General features: G+C 43.0%; 1 protein-coding gene across 4 annotated transcripts in view; it reads left to right on the top strand.

The window, feature by feature from the left end:
* The window catches only part of cfap92 (cilia and flagella associated protein 92 (putative)), a 123,777-nt gene that overhangs the window by 80,975 nt on the left and 24,855 nt on the right, over nt 1–17,947 (top strand). For all 4 annotated transcript variants that reach the window (XM_078413956.1, XM_078413957.1, XM_078413955.1 and 1 more), the window contains one exon: nt 15,819–16,771. In XM_078413956.1, coding sequence (XP_078270082.1) covers nt 15,819–16,771 — 953 coding nt within the window. The remainder of the gene's footprint in view (nt 1–15,818; nt 16,772–17,947) is intronic.

The raw sequence follows: 17,947 nt of genomic DNA, 5'->3' as shown, positions 1-17,947 counted from the left end.
TGTTATCCCACTTTTGCATCCTACACACTCAGGGTGATTTACAGAAGCCAATCAACTTACAAACCTGCACGTCTTTGGAATGTGGGAGGAAATCAGAGTATACAGAGAAAACCCACGTGAGAGAACGTACAAATTCAGCACAGACAGCACCTGGAGTTAAGTTCTAACCTGGGCCTGGGCGCTCTTACTCTACTGCTGTGCCACTGTGCCTCCCATCAGTTGGTCTTGCTGGTGGATAAGGTGCTTGAAGCTGTGTGTGTCAGGCAAGGAAATTGTTTTGGGCATTTCAATAGACAAAAATGCTTTTCATGAAATGACGACCCATTTGAGATCCAGAAAGATGGTTTCCATTGTTGGTTGATGGGATTCGACTTTGCGTAGTGAAAATTAGCAGGAGAACTTCAGAATTGAGGAATGGATAAAGTAGGAGCAGACTTTGCCAATCTGTATCACAAAGGCTTTGTTCTCTTGTGCAGGATGTTGGTGAGTAGTTAGCTTTCAAAATACTGACGTGTGGAATATAGACCATCAATTTTCTGCAAAGATAAGTAGATCATCGTCATGGCTCTGAATGTTCTCCGAAATAGGAAAAAAGGGTTTTCTTGTCTACTCAGTCTATCTTCCTTGGAAATATCCAAAAGACTTGATAGCCTGTCTGTTTGTCACAATGAATATATTGCAACCTTACCTGGTTTATATGATCGTGTAGTTAGATAAGAATTGCACCTGACCTTAGTTTCTCTTTTACCATCTCTCATGGTTCCAATGGAGCATTACCAGTGGTGCAACTGTCTCACCAACACAGTGACCCGTGTTTGATTGTGACCTCTAATACTGTCTATGTGGAGTTTGTATATTTCCCTTGTGACTCTGTAGGGTTTCCTTCAATGCTCCAGGTTCCTTCCATATCCCAAACACATGCTGGTTGGAAAATGGATTCACTATTGTAAATTGTCCATAGTGTAGCTGTGTGGAATGTGCAAAGGAGGGGAGTTGACACGTGAGAATTGGTTAAAATTAATTAATGGGAGAACTGGATTGATGGGAATGCTGTGGAAGATGGCATAGATATGATGGACTGGATGACTCATTTCATGAATATAAGGAAATGTGGAAATATAGATGTCATCTCCCAATTTGTCTTATCCTTCAATTGCGTCTCTTGCACCCGTCCACCATATTCCACCCGGCTGCTGAACATCCAATGTCTCTGATACTCAGCTGATATTGTAAACTATTCTATAAGAAAATAACTGTAGATGCTGGTACCAATCGAAGGAATTTATTCACAAAATGCTGGAGTAACCCAGCAGGTCAGGCAGCATCTCAGGAGAGAAGGAATGGGCAACGTTTCGGGTCGAGACCCTTCTTCAGACTGATGTCAGGAGGGCGGGACAAAGGAAGGATATAGGTGGAGACAGGAAGATAGAACTATTCTGTTCTCTCAAAAGGGAAATAACCATAATCCCTTATTCCTTGCAAACTACTGCACTATCTGCAGCTCCCCTTCATTCCAAAGCCCTTGAATGCAATGGACCTTCCCAAATATGTCTTTTCCCTTTGAATCCATGCAATCAGCATGCTGCCCCAACCATATTTCTTAGTCTCTAATGATATCCTATACAACCTGCAGTGGTATTACAAGCCTGCACTCTCTTTCTTCAACCTTCACTAACCATCCTCAGTTCTTGATGTGATTGTCCACTCCTCAAATGCATTTGGTGTTAAGCGTCGGAAGGAACTGCAGATGCTGGTTTAAACCAAAGATATGCTGATCCAAATCCAGAGATGCTGCCTGTCCTGCTGGGTTACTCCAGCGTTTTGTGTCTACCTTCAGTTTAAACCAGTATCTGCAGTTCCTTCCTACACATTTCGTCTGCTCCTCTGCGAGATCTCCTCAAGATTTGCCTGAGGACGTTCTGCTCCTCCGACGAGAGTTCTGCAACAATCTCTCTTGCTGCATTCTCGTTTTCCTTTGCCCTGACTCTCAGTCTGAGGAAGGGTCTCAACCCAAAACGTCACTATTCCTTTTCTCCAGAGATGTTGCCTGACCTGCTGAGATACTCCAGCTTTTTTGCACCTATCTTGCATTTGGTATTATTCAGTTGATGGGAGGTGATTCCACTCACTGGCTCTGTTCAATCCACCCAGAGCAAGAAATTGCTGACACTAATTTCACTTTGCATGTCACGCAATTATCTAGTAACTTTCAATAATGTATGCTTGGCCTTTTCCTGTTTGCCATTGGCATTGTCAACCGAAAGCACGGCTTCATTTTCCACCAATATGCTGATAACACCAATTCTACCTCATCGCGATCCCTTTCAAACCCTCTGCAGTTTCTAAATCGTCAGAATGCTTATCTGATCTGCCATAGACAGAAAGACAGAAATTGCCGACAGCTAAGTATTGGATCCAGCCGAAACATAATTGTCAGTGCACGTGACGTTTTTAATTCTTGGCCTTTGGTGCCACCTCTCCCTGTGGCACTTGTATGAAACTGATGCAGTCTGATCCAATTCTGTTGTTGCAATGAACCCGAGATAAACTTTCCACCATAAATCTGTGCTTATTTCAACGTCTGTAATTTTGATCAATGCTGCTCCTGCCTTGGCTCAGCGGTTGCTGCAACATCTGATTTTGGTACCTTTGAACTTAAATAATCCAAAGAATTCTTGGCTGGTATCCCTTGCTCCATCTTCCATGAACTTGAGGTCATCCACTGCTCTGCTAATGAAAGCCAAAGTCTATTTGGCATTTCCCTGTGGTTTCTTGACAAACATTAGCCCCTGAATAAGTAACAGTTAGATATTAAAATTCTTGCTCTTGTTTTCAAAGCCCACCATTGCTTCACTCCCTTCCAATTCGTGTCATTTCCTGCAGTCCGATTCTTCCAATTCTATATTACTGATCGTCCTTGAACTTGGACAGGATATTTTCATCCCAAAGAGGAAGAAACAAACCAAGGAGAGAATCAGGCCTCCGTGGCTGACCATGGAAGTCAAAGATAGCATAAGAACAAAACAGAAGGCTTATAACACGGCAAAGCTAGAGGATTGGGTAACTTTTAACAACCAACAGAAGGCAACTAAATAAGCAATAAGGGGAGAAATTATATAATATGAAGGTTTGCTAGCTAAAAGAGGATACCAAATGTTTTTACAGATGTATAAAGAGAGGCAAGAGTGGACATTGGACCGCTGGAAAATTACACTAAGGTTGGAGTAATGGGGAACAAAGAAATGGTGGATCAATTGAATACGTGTTTTGATACGTAATCACAGTCAAGACACCAGCACTGTGCCAGAAATTCAAGGAGTCAGGAGGCAGAAGTGAGTGCAGTCGCTATTACTGAGGAGCTCAGGTGCTTGGGAAGCTGAAAGACCTGAAGGTGGATAAGTTATCTGGACCAGATGGACTACACCACAGGGTTCTGAAATAGGTGGCTGTAGAGATTGTGGAAACATTAGTCGTGGTCTTTCAAGAATCACTAGGGTCAGGATTGGTTCCAGAGGACAGGAAAATCACAAATGTAACTCCACTGTTTAAGACGGGAGTGAGGCAAAAGAAAGAAAATTATAGGCCAGTTAGTGTGATTTCAGTGGTTGGTAAAAGTTGAGAGTTCATTATTAAGGCTGTGGTTTTGGCATCTTTGGAAATCAGTATAGTTTTGTTGAAGGGGGATCTTGTCTGACCAATCTGTTGGAGTTTTTTGAGGAGGTAAAAAGCAGGACAGACAAAGGAGAGTCAGTGGATGTTGTCTACCTGGATTTTCAGAAGGCCTTTCATAAGGTGCCATACGTGAAACTGCTAAACAAGATAGGAACCCATGGTGTTAGAGACAAAGTACTGAGTACAAAGTACTGGCGGCACAGTGGCGCAGCGGTATAGTTGCTGCCTTACAGCGAATGCAGCGCTGGAGACTCAGGTTCGATCCTGACTACGGGCGCCATCTGTACGGAGTTTGTACGTTCTCCCCGTGACCTGCGTGGGTTTTCTCCGAGACCTTCGGTTTCCTCCCACACTCCAAAGACATACAGGTATGTAGGTTAATTGGCTGGGCAAATGTACAAATTGTCCATTGAGTCTATCCAGAGTAGGCGATGTTTGCGAAGGGCGCGCTGCATCGTCAAGGACAGCTCTCACCCCAACCACAGATTGTTTACCCTCCTCCCATCTGGGAGGCGCTACAGGTCTCTCCGTTCCCGGACCTGCAGGTTCAGGAACAGCTTCTTTCCTGCGGTCGTTACCTCACTTAACTCTGCGCTTCGGTGATTGCTGCCACCCCCCCCCCCCCCCCCCTCGGGCGCTCCTCCCATCAGTGACTGATCTCGCTCACCGGAATTTCCACTACCGCTACTGTGCATATATGTATATATTATATGTTTTACTATTCCATCACATGCACTCTGGTTAAGATGCTAACTGCATTTCGTTGTCTCTGTACTTGTACACTGCACAATGACAATAAAGTTTGTATTGTATTGTATTGTATTGTAGTGGGTGTAGGATAGTGTTAGTGTGCGGGGATTGCTGGGTGGCACGGACCCGGTGGGCCGAAGGGCCTGTTTCTGCGCTGTATCTCTAAAAGAAATCTAAAAATGTACTGGCATGCATAGAAGATTGGCAGACTGGCAGAAGGCAAAGATTGAGAATAAAGGGGACCTTTTCTGGTGTCTATTGGTCACAGGTGGTGTACAGCAAGGGTCAGTGTTGGTTACACTACTTTTCATGTTATACATTGATGATCTGGATGATGGAATTGATGGCTCTGTGGCCAAGTTTGCGGATGATACGAAGATAGGTGGAGGGGCAGTTTATGTTGAGGAATCAAGGAGGCTGCAGAAGGACTTGGACAGATTGGAAGAGTCGGCAAAGTGGCAGTACAGCGTAACAATGTGTACCTCATGGACCTTGGTAATTGGAATAAAGGCGTAGACTACTTTCTAAATGGAGAGTGAATTCAGAAATCAGAGGTACAAGGGGAATTGGGAGTGCTGGTGCAGGATTTCCAACAGGTTAATCTGCAGGTTGAGTTGGCGGTAAGGAAAGCAAATGCAAAGCCAGCAATCATTTCGAGGGAACTAGAATATAAAAGCAGGGATGTAATGCTGAGGTTCTATATTGTACTGTGAGGCCCCATTTGGGATATTGTGAGTGGATCAGGGTCACATATCTGAGGAAGGGTGTACTGGTTTTGGAGAGATTCTAGCGGAGGTTTATGGCAGTGATCCCAGGTATAATTTGCTTAATGTATGAGGACCGTTTGATAGCTCTGGGCCTGTACTCACTGGAGTTTAGAAGGATGAGGGGTGATCCCATTGAAACCTACTGGAGGACCAGTAGAGGTCCAAAATCTACTGAGGGCAAAGCCTCCAAATAGAAGGACCTACCGTTAGAATGGAAATGAGAAGGAATTTCTTTAGCTAGAGGGTGGTGACTTGGTAGAATTCATTGCCAGATGAGGCTGTGGAGACCAAGACATTGGGTTTCTTTAATGCGACGATTGATAGGTTCTTGATTAGGAAGGGTGTCAAAGGTGATGGGGAGAAGGCAAGAGAATGGGGTTGAGAGGGAAAAATAGATCAGCCATGCTAGAATAAATGTAGACTTGATGGTTTAAATGGCCTAATTCTGCTACTATGTCTTATTAACAACCATGCTTTCAATTACTAAGACATTAAGCTTTGAAATTCATTTCCTAAATCCCTTCACCATCGACCTTCCTTAAAACCTACATCCTTGGGCATATTTTGGGTTTCTATCTTAATATTTACTTTTTAACTCTGCCAAATTCTGTTTGATACTACTTTGTATTCTTGAGGACATTATGTCACCTAAATTCTAGTTCTAGAACTAGAGGTCACTGTTTAAAAATAAGGAGCGGCCAATTTAAGATGGAGCTGGAGGATCACACATTTATTGTTCGGCAGATTTAGTCAACTCGAACAAGGGACCCAGAGTCTGAAGAAGGGTGTCGACCCTGTTAGAAGGATGAGAGGGGATCTTATCGAAACGTATAAGATTATTAAGGGGTTGGACACGTTAGAGGCAGGAAACATGTTCCCAATGTTGGGGGAGTCCAGAACAAGGGGCCACAGTTTAAGAATAAGGGGTAGGCCATTTGGAACTGAGATGAGGAAAAACTTTTTCAGTCAGAGAGTTGTGAATCTGTGGAATTCTCTGCCTCAGAAGGCAGTGGAGTCCAATTCTCTGAATGCATTCAAGAGAGAGCTGGATAGAGCTCTTAAGGATAGCGGAGTCAGGGGGTATGGGGAGAAGGCAGGAACGGGGTACTGATTGAGAATGATCAGCCTTGATCACATTGAATGGCGGTGCTGGCTCGAAGGGCCGAATGGCCTCCTCCTGCACCTATTGTCTATTGTCTATTGTTTATTGACCCGAAACGTCACGTATTCCTTTTCTCCAAAGATGCTGCCTGACCCGCTGAGTTACTCCAGCTTTTGGTGTCTGTCATCGGTCTTCCTCTGCCCCTGATTCATTTATTTATATGCTATAAAAATACAACTTCTTGCTGTTATTGAGACAGTGTCAGTGACACTAGGTAAAGCCTAATGCTACTGGGTCAATGGCAGACCCAAATTCCTAATAGCTTGTTGGTGTAGAGGGTTGTCGAGAGTGAACAGCCACAGGCCTCCCCCTCTCAAGCTAAGGGTAAAAAGACATCCGAAAATTGATTGAAAGATACAGCAGGGAAACAGGGCCATCGGCCCACTGACTCCACCCCAGCCATCGATCACATTCACACTAATTCTATGTTATCCCACTTTTTCATCCACTCCCGACACATTGGGGGTAATTTTTGTTTCCTGTTGATGAACCTGTAATTTCGTTTATTGATGTTAAATGTTTTATCCCATTTATTTTAATGAAAAATTCTTTCATATTTACGATATTCAACTGAGCCTGAAGCAACGATTGGCTATGGTTTTGTGAGGGACATTCGGGGTCTACTGAGAAGACCCACAAAAGTAATCATGTCTGGATTTGTACCCACGTAGGCATGAATAACTTTGAGTTGGGCCCCGCTCCAGTGTTTCAACTTGGCTGGTCTTTGCATTGGTTCAACAGCTCCTCCTGTCTCTAAAGTGAAGTGACCAGAAGAGACATGAGGGAGAGGCTGTCTGATCCACATGTGTTCTTTATGTCATTGGCAATGGTAGCACTTGTTTGGACTGCCAAATGAGCTATGTTGCTCAGGTTTCCATTGAAGGTCCCTCCAGATATAGTTTCCTTCCATATTTATCTTGGCTTAATTTTGTCCACGTAATCCCTCTTTTTTTTCTCCAATATGTGGGATGTACTATTCCCCAAAAATAATGACAAGCTTTTTCTGCTTAAGAAAACCACACTTTTTCCTTTGGTGTCAATCAATTGATTCAATCTTAGCCAGTTGCCATATGAGTTTCAGAGGTTATTTGATGTGATTTCCTTGGAAAATCAAGATGTTACTTCTTGCCCAGTGATTATGGTCTATTTACCCTTTAAGAAGTAAAGACAGTGAAGGCACCCGGTGCTATCATATGGCAGAGGACACATGTTCCAGATGTGCTTGCTGTGGTCTGTGAAATACCTTTCTCTTCTTCCACAGTTTCCCATATTCTGAGTGAAGATACACTTGCAGGTGAAAGAAGACATTTAAGTGCAAATTTACCTCTTACACAAACTGGTAATTGTGGAAAGGCAATGAAAATGAAGAAATACTTAATTCAGTGCTATGTTGCAAGATATGATTACCTCCTGGTACTTTTGCTCTTGAAAATATCAGCCACCTTGACAACTGAGCAGCTTGTGGTGCTCGCTGGAGGTGTCATCTCCTTCCACTGATCTGGATCAAACCTCCAATCCAAAGTTGGATCCTCGTTCATATTTGGTGTTAGCTCAACTCGCAATCACGCCACTGGATTTGAATTACTTACAGTGGGACAACCATTGCAATTAAACTACACTCAGATCTCAATTAACCTGTAACATTACTTCACAGTAGCATAGCTGGTAGAGCTGCTGCCTTACAGAACCCAGTGATCTGGGTTCGATCCTGACCACAGATGATGTCTGTGTGGAGTTAGCACGTTCACCATATGGGTGACTGTGTGGGTTCCTCCGGGTGCCCTGGTTTCCTCACACGTCCCAAAGCCGTGCGTAGAACCAGTGTGTGATTGGGAGATTGATGGTCAGAGTGGACAGAGGGGCCTGTTTCCATGCTGTATTTCTACTGAATTAAACTAAACAAGCTGAACTAAACGAAACCATTTGAAATTGAGCCATTTTCATGATGGATGACTTGTCTGTACTGACCAATAACTGAATAAAATTGGTATTCGTCGCCTCCTATGGTGGTTAGGTAAAACTGCAATGCTCCTGTTGAATATTTGGCTTTAGAACTAATTTCTTAAAACAATTCTTACAATCAATAATGATTAAAATCTGAAAGCTAGTTCAGTGATGGAATGCAAATCAGACTGCCTGCAGCCTCTTTAGCTGGAAAACATCTTTACTTTTATTTTAAGCGAGCTTTATATTGCAAGAATAGTGTGCTTCGATTTAGTAACCAGTTACAATCTAGAGGACCAAATATAGTCATTGCATAAATTACGGCATTGATGAATTTAAGGAATGAAAGCATTTATCATGACCATAAAAATCATGAGCAGCAGATATCGTAACTGAGTGAGATCCAAGTGACAATCTGCACTGAAAGGATTAGTGTCTACTAGACCAAGTGGACCCATTGGGCCCAAACCTCTCCTTTCCCCCTCCCATCGCCCCCCTCCCCCCCATCCCTCTCCCTCTCCTCTCCTCTCCTCTCCCCTCCCTCCCTCCTTCCCTCCCTCCCCTCCTCTCCCCTCCCTCCCTCCCTCCCTCCCTCCCTCCCTCCCTCCCTCCCTCCCTCCCTCCCTCCCTCCCTCCCTCCCTCCCTCCCTCCCTCCCTCCCTCCCTCCCCTCCCTCCCCTCCCCTCCCCCCCACCATCCCCCTCCTCCTCCCTCCCCCCCTCTCTCCACCCTCTCCCTCCCTCCCTCCCTAGGGGATAGATTTAAACTTTAAAATGTGAATAACTTAAAAAATATAACACCGATTTCAATTAAACTTCTTCCATTAGCACCAAAGGGACGGCGGTGAGTAAGGTGGGCCTAAAATTGTCACGCTATCGTGTACCGCTTTGGCTGTAGATCAGGAGCAAACAAACAAACAAACAAACGAGTGTTTTAGTATATAGATTTCCCAACATGCCAACGAATAATGGTGGCAGACGTTGCCTTGGATCGATTGTTCTTTAATGGAACAAGAGATAACAAAGGGCTTTTGCTGAAGTAGAATGTTTAGCTAGGCTTCTGTTCCAGAAGACTTTCTGGTAATCCATTTGCATTGTTACTGTCTGTTTTAACCAATTCATTAAAGTGCAAAATATAAGAATACTATTAAATTGCTATGCAAAAACTTTATACTGCAAAGACTGTACATTTTCAAACATTACGTTGCATCCGGCTTTAGTTGTGATCAACATGTTATGTATTATTTTGACTACTTCCCAAATATTTTAAATATATATAAATATAATTGAATTGAACAAGTCGGGTAGGGATGAAGGTACATAGTTCCATGAAAGCGGCAACACAGATAGATAGTGTGGTGAAGGAGGTGAAGCTTGCCCCCACCCATCTCTCCACACAAAGTCTTGCATGATACTTTGCACCAGGTCCCTGATACTGAGGTTCCTGGGTCTTGAGCTCCTTGTACTGCCTATGTGATTTTTCTTTAAGTATAGGTGGATATACATATGTACCTACTCAGACTGAAGATACATGGATAGGACAGGTTTGGAGGGATATGGGCCAAACGTAGGCAGGTGGGACTAGTGCAGATGGGACATGTTGCTCGGTGTGGGCAAATAGGGCCGAAGGGCCTGTTTCCAGGCTGTAAGACTCTATGACTGAAAACACAATAACACATCAGTGTTCTATGTATTATCTCTGAGTGGGGTACCAGTGTGATAGTAATTGTGATATATTATTAGTTGGCCAATGTCCGATCTTCGCCTGGATCCGAATGTAATAAACACACTTCAAGAACATTGAACATAAACGCTTTGGTTTATTCACCCGTCATTCCTTTACATCCCAGCAACATGAATCCTTGGCAAAATGTCCAAAATCTCCTCATCTAAAACACTCACAGTTATCTTCAGCTTTGGAATGACCCATACCATGTCCATGTCCCGAGTGCCAGTAGATGTCATCTTGTTAACTTGGCTTCCTCCATCCAATCTCATGGTCAGAAACTGGGTTTCCATGGCTTCAAATGAACAGGCAATGTTCAGTGTTTCTCCTAATGTTGGCGTGTCACCTTTCTCCAACAATTTGCGACATAAGTCATTTGATTTTCAAACACATTTTTCTCACAATATTCTGCCCTCACAGACTGACTCATGATCTACCTCTGTAGGACGCCCATGTTCACCACTGATCAGCGATGTGTCAAATTAGACCTGCCTGTGATTTTTCTTTTTGTTTTGCTGTTCCGATCTCAAATTAATCTCTCCCTCTGTCCCTGATGACTTTTCAAAGAACTCAGAAAATCCATTCTGGATGAGCTCAGCAGGTCAGAGGGCATCTGTGTAAGGAAATAAACAGAAAACATTTGGCCCAGGAATCTTCTTCACACTGCCCATATACTTTTTAGAATAATTGGAATGATTATTGATGTACATATTGACTTATATGATCAAAATCTCTCTTTCCTCCCATGTAAAGGTTTGGAGGGATATGGGCCAAACGTAGGCAGGTGGGACTAGTGCAGATGGGATATGTTGCTCGGTGTGGGCAAATAGGGCCGAAGGGCCTGTTTCCAGGCTGTAAGACTCTATGACTGAAAACACAATAACACATCAGTGTTCACTGTATTATCTCTGAGTGGGGTACCAGTGTGATAGTAATTGTGATATATTATTAGTTGGCCAATGTCAGATCTTCGCCTCCAGGGTCAATGATTAACAAAAAGCATTACATCTATAAGCTGAAATCAAAAAGATACTGTAAGCAGCAGTCCAGATGAGAGATCAGAGAAATGCTTCACGGATTTCCCATGTGATTTACATTGTTCCGGATAATGGTATCCAAATCAAAAATTTCCCAGTCTAGTTCCAAAGATCACAAACTTAGAAGATAAACAAACTTTTGCAGAGGTCTTAGAGAGGTTAAATCTGACCCATTTTGCACATTTACATTTGTATCATGAAAACATATGAAAGTACAAATGCACATAGTTCAGTCTAATATTTAATAAATCCACTAACCCATTTCGGGGTTACATAACTATTCAGTTTATGAGATCTGTCTACAGGTCGATTTTTCCAAAAGTCAGACATTTCTGGGGGGGTTTTGTAGTAACCAATATTGGATCATTATACACTAATTCTAACATTACCCATAATGAAACTACTAGAATATATATGGTATCCAGTCATTAATGATTATCACAAACATGTTTTTAAAATTATTATTAATATCTTGAAAAAATGCGTGAAAAATGTCTGGATGAACTTGTGTAAAGTCAGATTTCAATAAGGTGGTTAATCTGTAACCCGGGGAACCTGTGCATTTGTTTCCATGCACTCAGTTACCTACTGGGCACTTCCCCAGTGATCACTTGCAGCAGCTGATGCCCTCAGTCCCATGATGGTCTCCTGTCGTTTCATTCCAAACTCCAGACAGACTTGGCATGAAATTTAAATAATGACAGTCTCAGTCAATCCTCTTATGGTTTATAGTGTTCGGTGGGAATTCATTAGTGAAATCATCACGGGGTCTCTACATCTCCAAATATTCCAGCCTCGTCTGACAACTCAGACTCCTAATTTGCCCATCAGTTCAGCTCAGCTTCGCCTACAGTGTCCGGGCCTAATACGGGCCAAGGGCGGTCCCGACGGGACAAACCAATTTAGCCCAAAATACGGGATGTCCCGGCTAATACGGGACAGTTGGCAACCCTAGCCCCACATCTGAGAAGGGATGTGCTGGTATAGGAAAGGGTCCAGATGAGGTTTACAAGAATAATGCCAGGGATGATTGGATTAACACATGAGCATTCAAAAGCTCAAGACTTGTACTTGCTGGAGTTTAGACGGATGTGGGGGGGGGGGGAGGGGGATCTCATTGAAATCTACAGTATAAGAAAGGCTTAGATAGAGTGGATGTGGAGAGGATGTTTCCACTGGTGGGAGAGTCTAGGACCAGAGGGCACAGCCTCAGAATAACAGGACATACCTTTAAAATGGAGATTAGAAGGAATGTATTTAGCAAGGGGGTGGTGAATATATGGAATTCATTGCCACAGATGACTATGGAGGCCAAGTCATTGGGTATTTTTAAATCAGAGATTACATGTTCTTGATTAGTTAAGGGTGTCATAGGTTATGGGAAAAATGCAGGAAATGGGATTGAGAGGGAAAGATTAGTCAGCCATGATCGAATGGCAGGGCAGACTCAATGGGCCGAATGAACTAATTCTGCACCTATTACTGATGATCTTATCTGATAACAAGCATGGAAGCAGATATTCCTGAATCTGGTGGTACGTGCTTTCAAACTTTTGTATCTTCTCTCTGACAAAAGAGGGAATAGGGTGTGTAAATGGTCCTTGATTCTGTTGGTTACTGTCCTGAGGCAGTGTGAAGTGCAGATGGAGATGATTGTTGGGAGGCTTGTTTGTGTAATGGACTGGACTGGGCTACATCTACAACTATTCGCAATATCTTGCGGTCCTGGCCTGAGCTGTTGCCAAACCAAGTTGTAATGCATCCTGATCGAATGCTTTCTATGGTGAATGTGGAAAAGTTGCAAAGAGTCATTGGAGACATGACACAAAATGCTGGAGTAACTCAGCGGGACAGGCAGCATCTCTGGAGAGAAGGAATGGGCGACGTTTTGAGTCGAGACACTTCTTCAGACTGAAAGTCAGGGGGGGTGGAGACATAAAGATATGGAAGGGTAAGGTGTGAAAGAGTTGTAAATCTGTGAAATTCTCTGCTTCAGAAGGCAGTGGAGGCCAATTCTCTGAATGCATTCTAGAGAGAGCTAGATAGAGCTCTTAAGGATAGTGGAGTCAGGGGGTATGGGGAGAAGGCAGGAACAGGGTACTGATTGAGAATGATCAGCCATGATCACATTGAATGGCGGTGCTAGCTCGAAGGGCCGAATGGTCTACTCCTGCACCTATTGTGAGCTAAGTCTTCTGAGGATGTAGAGGCGAATGTGTGCTTTTTTGGTTGCACCTTCACCTTGGTTGGTCCAGGACAAATATTTGGCTATGTTTGTGCCAAGGAACTTGAAGTGCTCAACAATTTCCACCATTGCTGGCTGGCCACCTAATTTCCTGACATCAAAAAGTTGCTCCTTCATCTTGCTCACGTTGAAGGAGTGGTTGCTGTCTTGGCACTATTTTATTCTCCTTCCTGTACTCCGTTTTATCATTTTTCAAGATCCGGATATTACAGCGGTGTCTGCAAACTAGTAAATGGAGTTAGAGCAGAATTTGGCTGCACAGATGTGAGTGTCTAGGAGATGGAGCAAGGAGCTCAGAAAACTCATCCTTGCAGGGCATGGTCGTTGTGAATTGTGGTGGAGGATGTTTTGTTGCGTATATTCACACTTATTGTGGTTTATGGGTCGGGAGGTTGAGGTGTGCTAAGGCAGCAAATTCTGGTTTGTGAAAATAGTGGATATTCTGATAGGATCCTACCGTTAGATTAAATGATCTTCCCTATTCATATTTATCTTACGATCTTAGAATGGTCAGGTCTGACATTTTTGTTCTTCAATAGGCACAATGTGCTGGAGTAACTCAGCGGGTCAGGCGGCATCTCGGGAGAAAAAGGATGGGTGACGTTTTGGGTCGGGGCCCTTCTTCAGATTCCCTTCTTCAATACTGCCTTGTCACCCTGCATGGGCCCAGCAATGGAAAGGGTTAAATTCTTGCAGCTCATGTAAATGTTTCCTGAATTGTGAATTAGTCAGATGGTTCGTTTTGTGCAAGAGGTTCCATTGCAATAAAAACATTTAGCTCCAGAAATAGTTGCAGAGAGGCAAGGGGATTATAATATAATTGGACAAAATGGGACTTATCCTCCCTGCTCCCAGAAGAAATGGCAAGTCACCAGACAAAAACATTCATAATGAAACTCTGGCATCATCTTTAATGTAAAAGAGAAAAGAGGTCCCTGACTGAAATAGAGATTATTTTTAAAGTTATTGGCTAAGAGGCACGGGGAGTCAAAGTGAACACTTAATTTTCAATTGTTAATATTCACAATCTGGAATTCACCATAGATTCAAACTTGGCTTTCAAAGTAAAATTTGAACAGTGATCGAGGAAGAAAAATAACCAGGTACATGGGAAAGAGCTGGCAAATGGGGATTTGCCATGAATCAGAGCGTGTATAATGAACTAATTATTATTCAACAGTGTGATTATTGTAATCTTTGATTCTAGCCAATTATTCAATTCCCGTTAGCACCAGTGGAATAATCATAAATTAATATTTATAATCTAAAGCCCCTGTCCCATTTAGGCGATACTTTAGACGACTACAGGTGACTAGGCTGTCACCACACGGTCGCTGGGGTGTCGCCTGTACGGTCGTGAATCGTCTCCAAAGAGTCGTAGCGTTTTTTTGGTCGCCGCTGGATTTTGAAATGTTTAAACATTTTCGGCGACTGTTGGTTTGACGCCAATGATCGTAGCTTGACGTCTCCTGACGTAGGCGCTGTCGTAGGTTGTCGCCAGGTGACGTAGGTTGTCGCCAGTGCTGACTTCGGTGAATTCCATTGACGACAACCAGGTACCGGCGTCAAAACCGGAGGCGAAAATGACATGAATTGTCTTCAGTTGTCGCCGACACGGTCGTAGCTTGTCGCGAGTAGACGTAGGTTGACTTCAGTTGTTGTAGGCTGTCGCCTGCGTGGTCGTAGGTGCGGTCGTAGGTGGACGTCCTAAGTCGCGACGATTGGGTCGCCAGTTGTCGGTAGCTTGCCATAGCTTGACGTCGACTAGGTGGTAGGTTGTTGTAGCTTGTCGTAGAGGGGGTCCAGTTGCTGTTTCTTCGGTGACCTGCTACGACTATGACAGTCGCATTTTAAAAAATCGCCTAAGTGGGACAGGCCCATTACTTCAGAAGTAGAATAAATTTTAATATGTCATTTTCAACAGAATTAGAAATCGTTTAATTTGGTTTCAGTTTCAGTGTAGTTTATTGCCACATGTACCGAGGTACGGTGAAAAGCTTTTTGTTGCATGCTAACCAGTCAGCAGAAACACAATACATGATTGCAATCGATCGTATGTTTTTTTTTTCCTGAACGGGCAAAAATCAAAGTAGTTAAATACTGCAGAGCCTGGAGACTGAAATAAAACAGAAAATGCTGGAAATACTCAGGTGGTCAGATAATATCAGAAAGAAAGAAAGAAACAGAATTATTGTTCAGGTTAATGATCGTTCAGTTAAAATTGGCACGGGCAAAACAATGCATCAAAATAACATCGTTTTTTAATTGTGATTTGCTTTTTATCATTAAATAAAGTTTTTTTAGACAAAATATTAGGCATATGGGGAAAAATAAGGTAAGTGGAAAATTCTAACATCAGAGTAAACTATTTTTCAATCTGTTTACACACGTGGTTATACAATCTATACCTCCGACTTGACACTCACTACAAATATATATGTTGAGAAGATTTAATTCTCTGAATTTTGAGAAATGCAATGAATGATAATTATGTCCAATTATTGTTTCCTTTCCAGGAAAGATGTGACCCTGTGTACTGTCAGTATAAATTCTATAACCTGCCTTGTCATCAAACTAAAGGCAGGGAACATGGGACAGAGATTTCCTTCAAGGATATAAATGTGATTCTAACAGGGACCATCAATCCGGACAAACTTAAAGAGTATTTGCAGGGTCCACCACTGGTGATAGAAATCCACGACCGTGACAGGAAGGTGCAACCACAATTCCAGCCACCAGCATTGTTTGGCACTGAACCCGAAGACACCAAACTGAGTAACGTTGGCCTTGTTAGCAATAAACGCACTGTTCACGACCCCTTCATGGAAACAAATAAATCTTGGGACCCTTATGGCATTGCAAAGCTGAGTTTCTCAGAACTGGTTTATGGTGCAACATGCTTGAATGTTGACGTCTCCATTCAGAACAGTGACTTGCCAGATCCACTAGGTTATCGAACCAATGGATTGAATAAGCGTATTGTAGGTGTTGCAGGAGCTATTGATGGACCAGAGGGAAAGCCATTACCAAAAGGTCATTATGTAGACTCAAACACTGTGCTCAATGTGAGAGTGAAACTGGCTTACCCATTATCAAAAAGGAGGGATTACGCGCCAATCGAAAGAGAGAAGTGCCAATATGGTCGGGTTATATACGTTTTTGATTATAAAAACAGAACCTTTCTTCAAAGTCTACTGGAGCAAATTAATGCAATTAATTCTCTACCTCTTTGTGCGGATTCTCAGTTTAGTGAATACGGATCAGTGGATGGTGAACTGAAACGAGATTATGAACTGAAAGGCAATTCCCAAAGGAATAGTATTTCAGGTTCTACTCTGGAGAATGATGAAAGTTCCAATCTGGATATTGTGACAGGTTTTCACATCATGGATGGAACATTTCACCTCTTTGTTTTGGAGGGACTGAAGAACAAAGGACTCAAGACATTGTGGGAGAACCTGCCTGTCGGGTGAGATGATCCAGTGCAACACACAAACTGTATTCAATACGATATAACTTTATTTATCCCAGGAGGGAAATTGGTCTGCCAACTGTCATAGAATACAAGATACATGAAACATGAAATTAAAGTTGGGCGGCACGGTAGCGCAGCGGTAGAGTTGCTGCTTTACAGCGAATGCAGCACCGGAGACTCAGGTTCGATCCTGACTACGGGTGCTGCACTGTAAGGAGTTTGTACGTTCTCCCCGTGACCTGCGTGGGTTTTCTCCGAGATCTTCGGTTTCCTCCCACACTCCAAAGACGTACAGGTATGTAGGTTAATTGGCTGGGTAAATGTAAAAATTGTCCATAGTGGGTGTAGGATAGTGTTAATGTGCGGGGATCGCTGGGCGGCACGGACTTGGTGGGCCGAAAAGGCCTGTTTCCGGCTGTATATATATATGATATGATGAAAGTGACATATGGAAAGGATTGGGGATGTGCAAAGATTGGGGAAGGTGGGGGGTGGTCCCATCTCAGTCTACCCCACAACAGAAGGGGGAGGTGCTGAACAGTGATAGCCATAGGGAAAAAGGATCTGCTGTGCAATTCTGTGCTGCAACTTGGTGGGACCAGTCTGTTGCTGAAGGTGCTTCTTAGGTTGACCAATGTGTCATGGATTTGTAAAGAAAAAAAATATGCAAAAAAAAAAAAAAAATCACATTGAAGTACAAATGCAAATTGCCAAAGGATAATTGAGAATTGGTAACTAAATAACAGAAACTAAAAAATGCTGCTTTCAGTAAGTGAAGTTTTGCCAATAAATGGAATCCAGGAGGATTTACAGATAATTAACTGCTCAGGCATCCTGTCCAGCAAGATATTCTCTAACTCTTTTGTTCATTGTTTGTGGATTTAGAATAGTCAGCAGGGTTAGTGCGTGGTTTTCTGCAGGAGGTCACGGCAACCTGCTTAACAGCTGACTCGAGGCCCGAGGACAAGACCGCTGGGGAAAGAAATATGTACTCTCAAGGGAAAGTGAAAAGTCGTTCCCATATGATATTCCTGTTCCAAGTGTCGTGCTGGCAATTTCACAAATAGAGCTGAGCTGCCTTTAATTTGAAGAATCCATTGAGTTTTTTCCAGTCAGGAAAAAAATCTGATGCACAAAGAAACAAACTTGGCAAAGGTCTACCCAATGATG

This window comes from Rhinoraja longicauda, chromosome 17, assembly GCF_053455715.1.
Source record: "Rhinoraja longicauda isolate Sanriku21f chromosome 17, sRhiLon1.1, whole genome shotgun sequence".
Lineage (NCBI taxonomy): Eukaryota > Metazoa > Chordata > Chondrichthyes > Rajiformes > Arhynchobatidae > Rhinoraja > Rhinoraja longicauda.
This window is presented reverse-complemented; position numbering and strand designations above follow the sequence as displayed.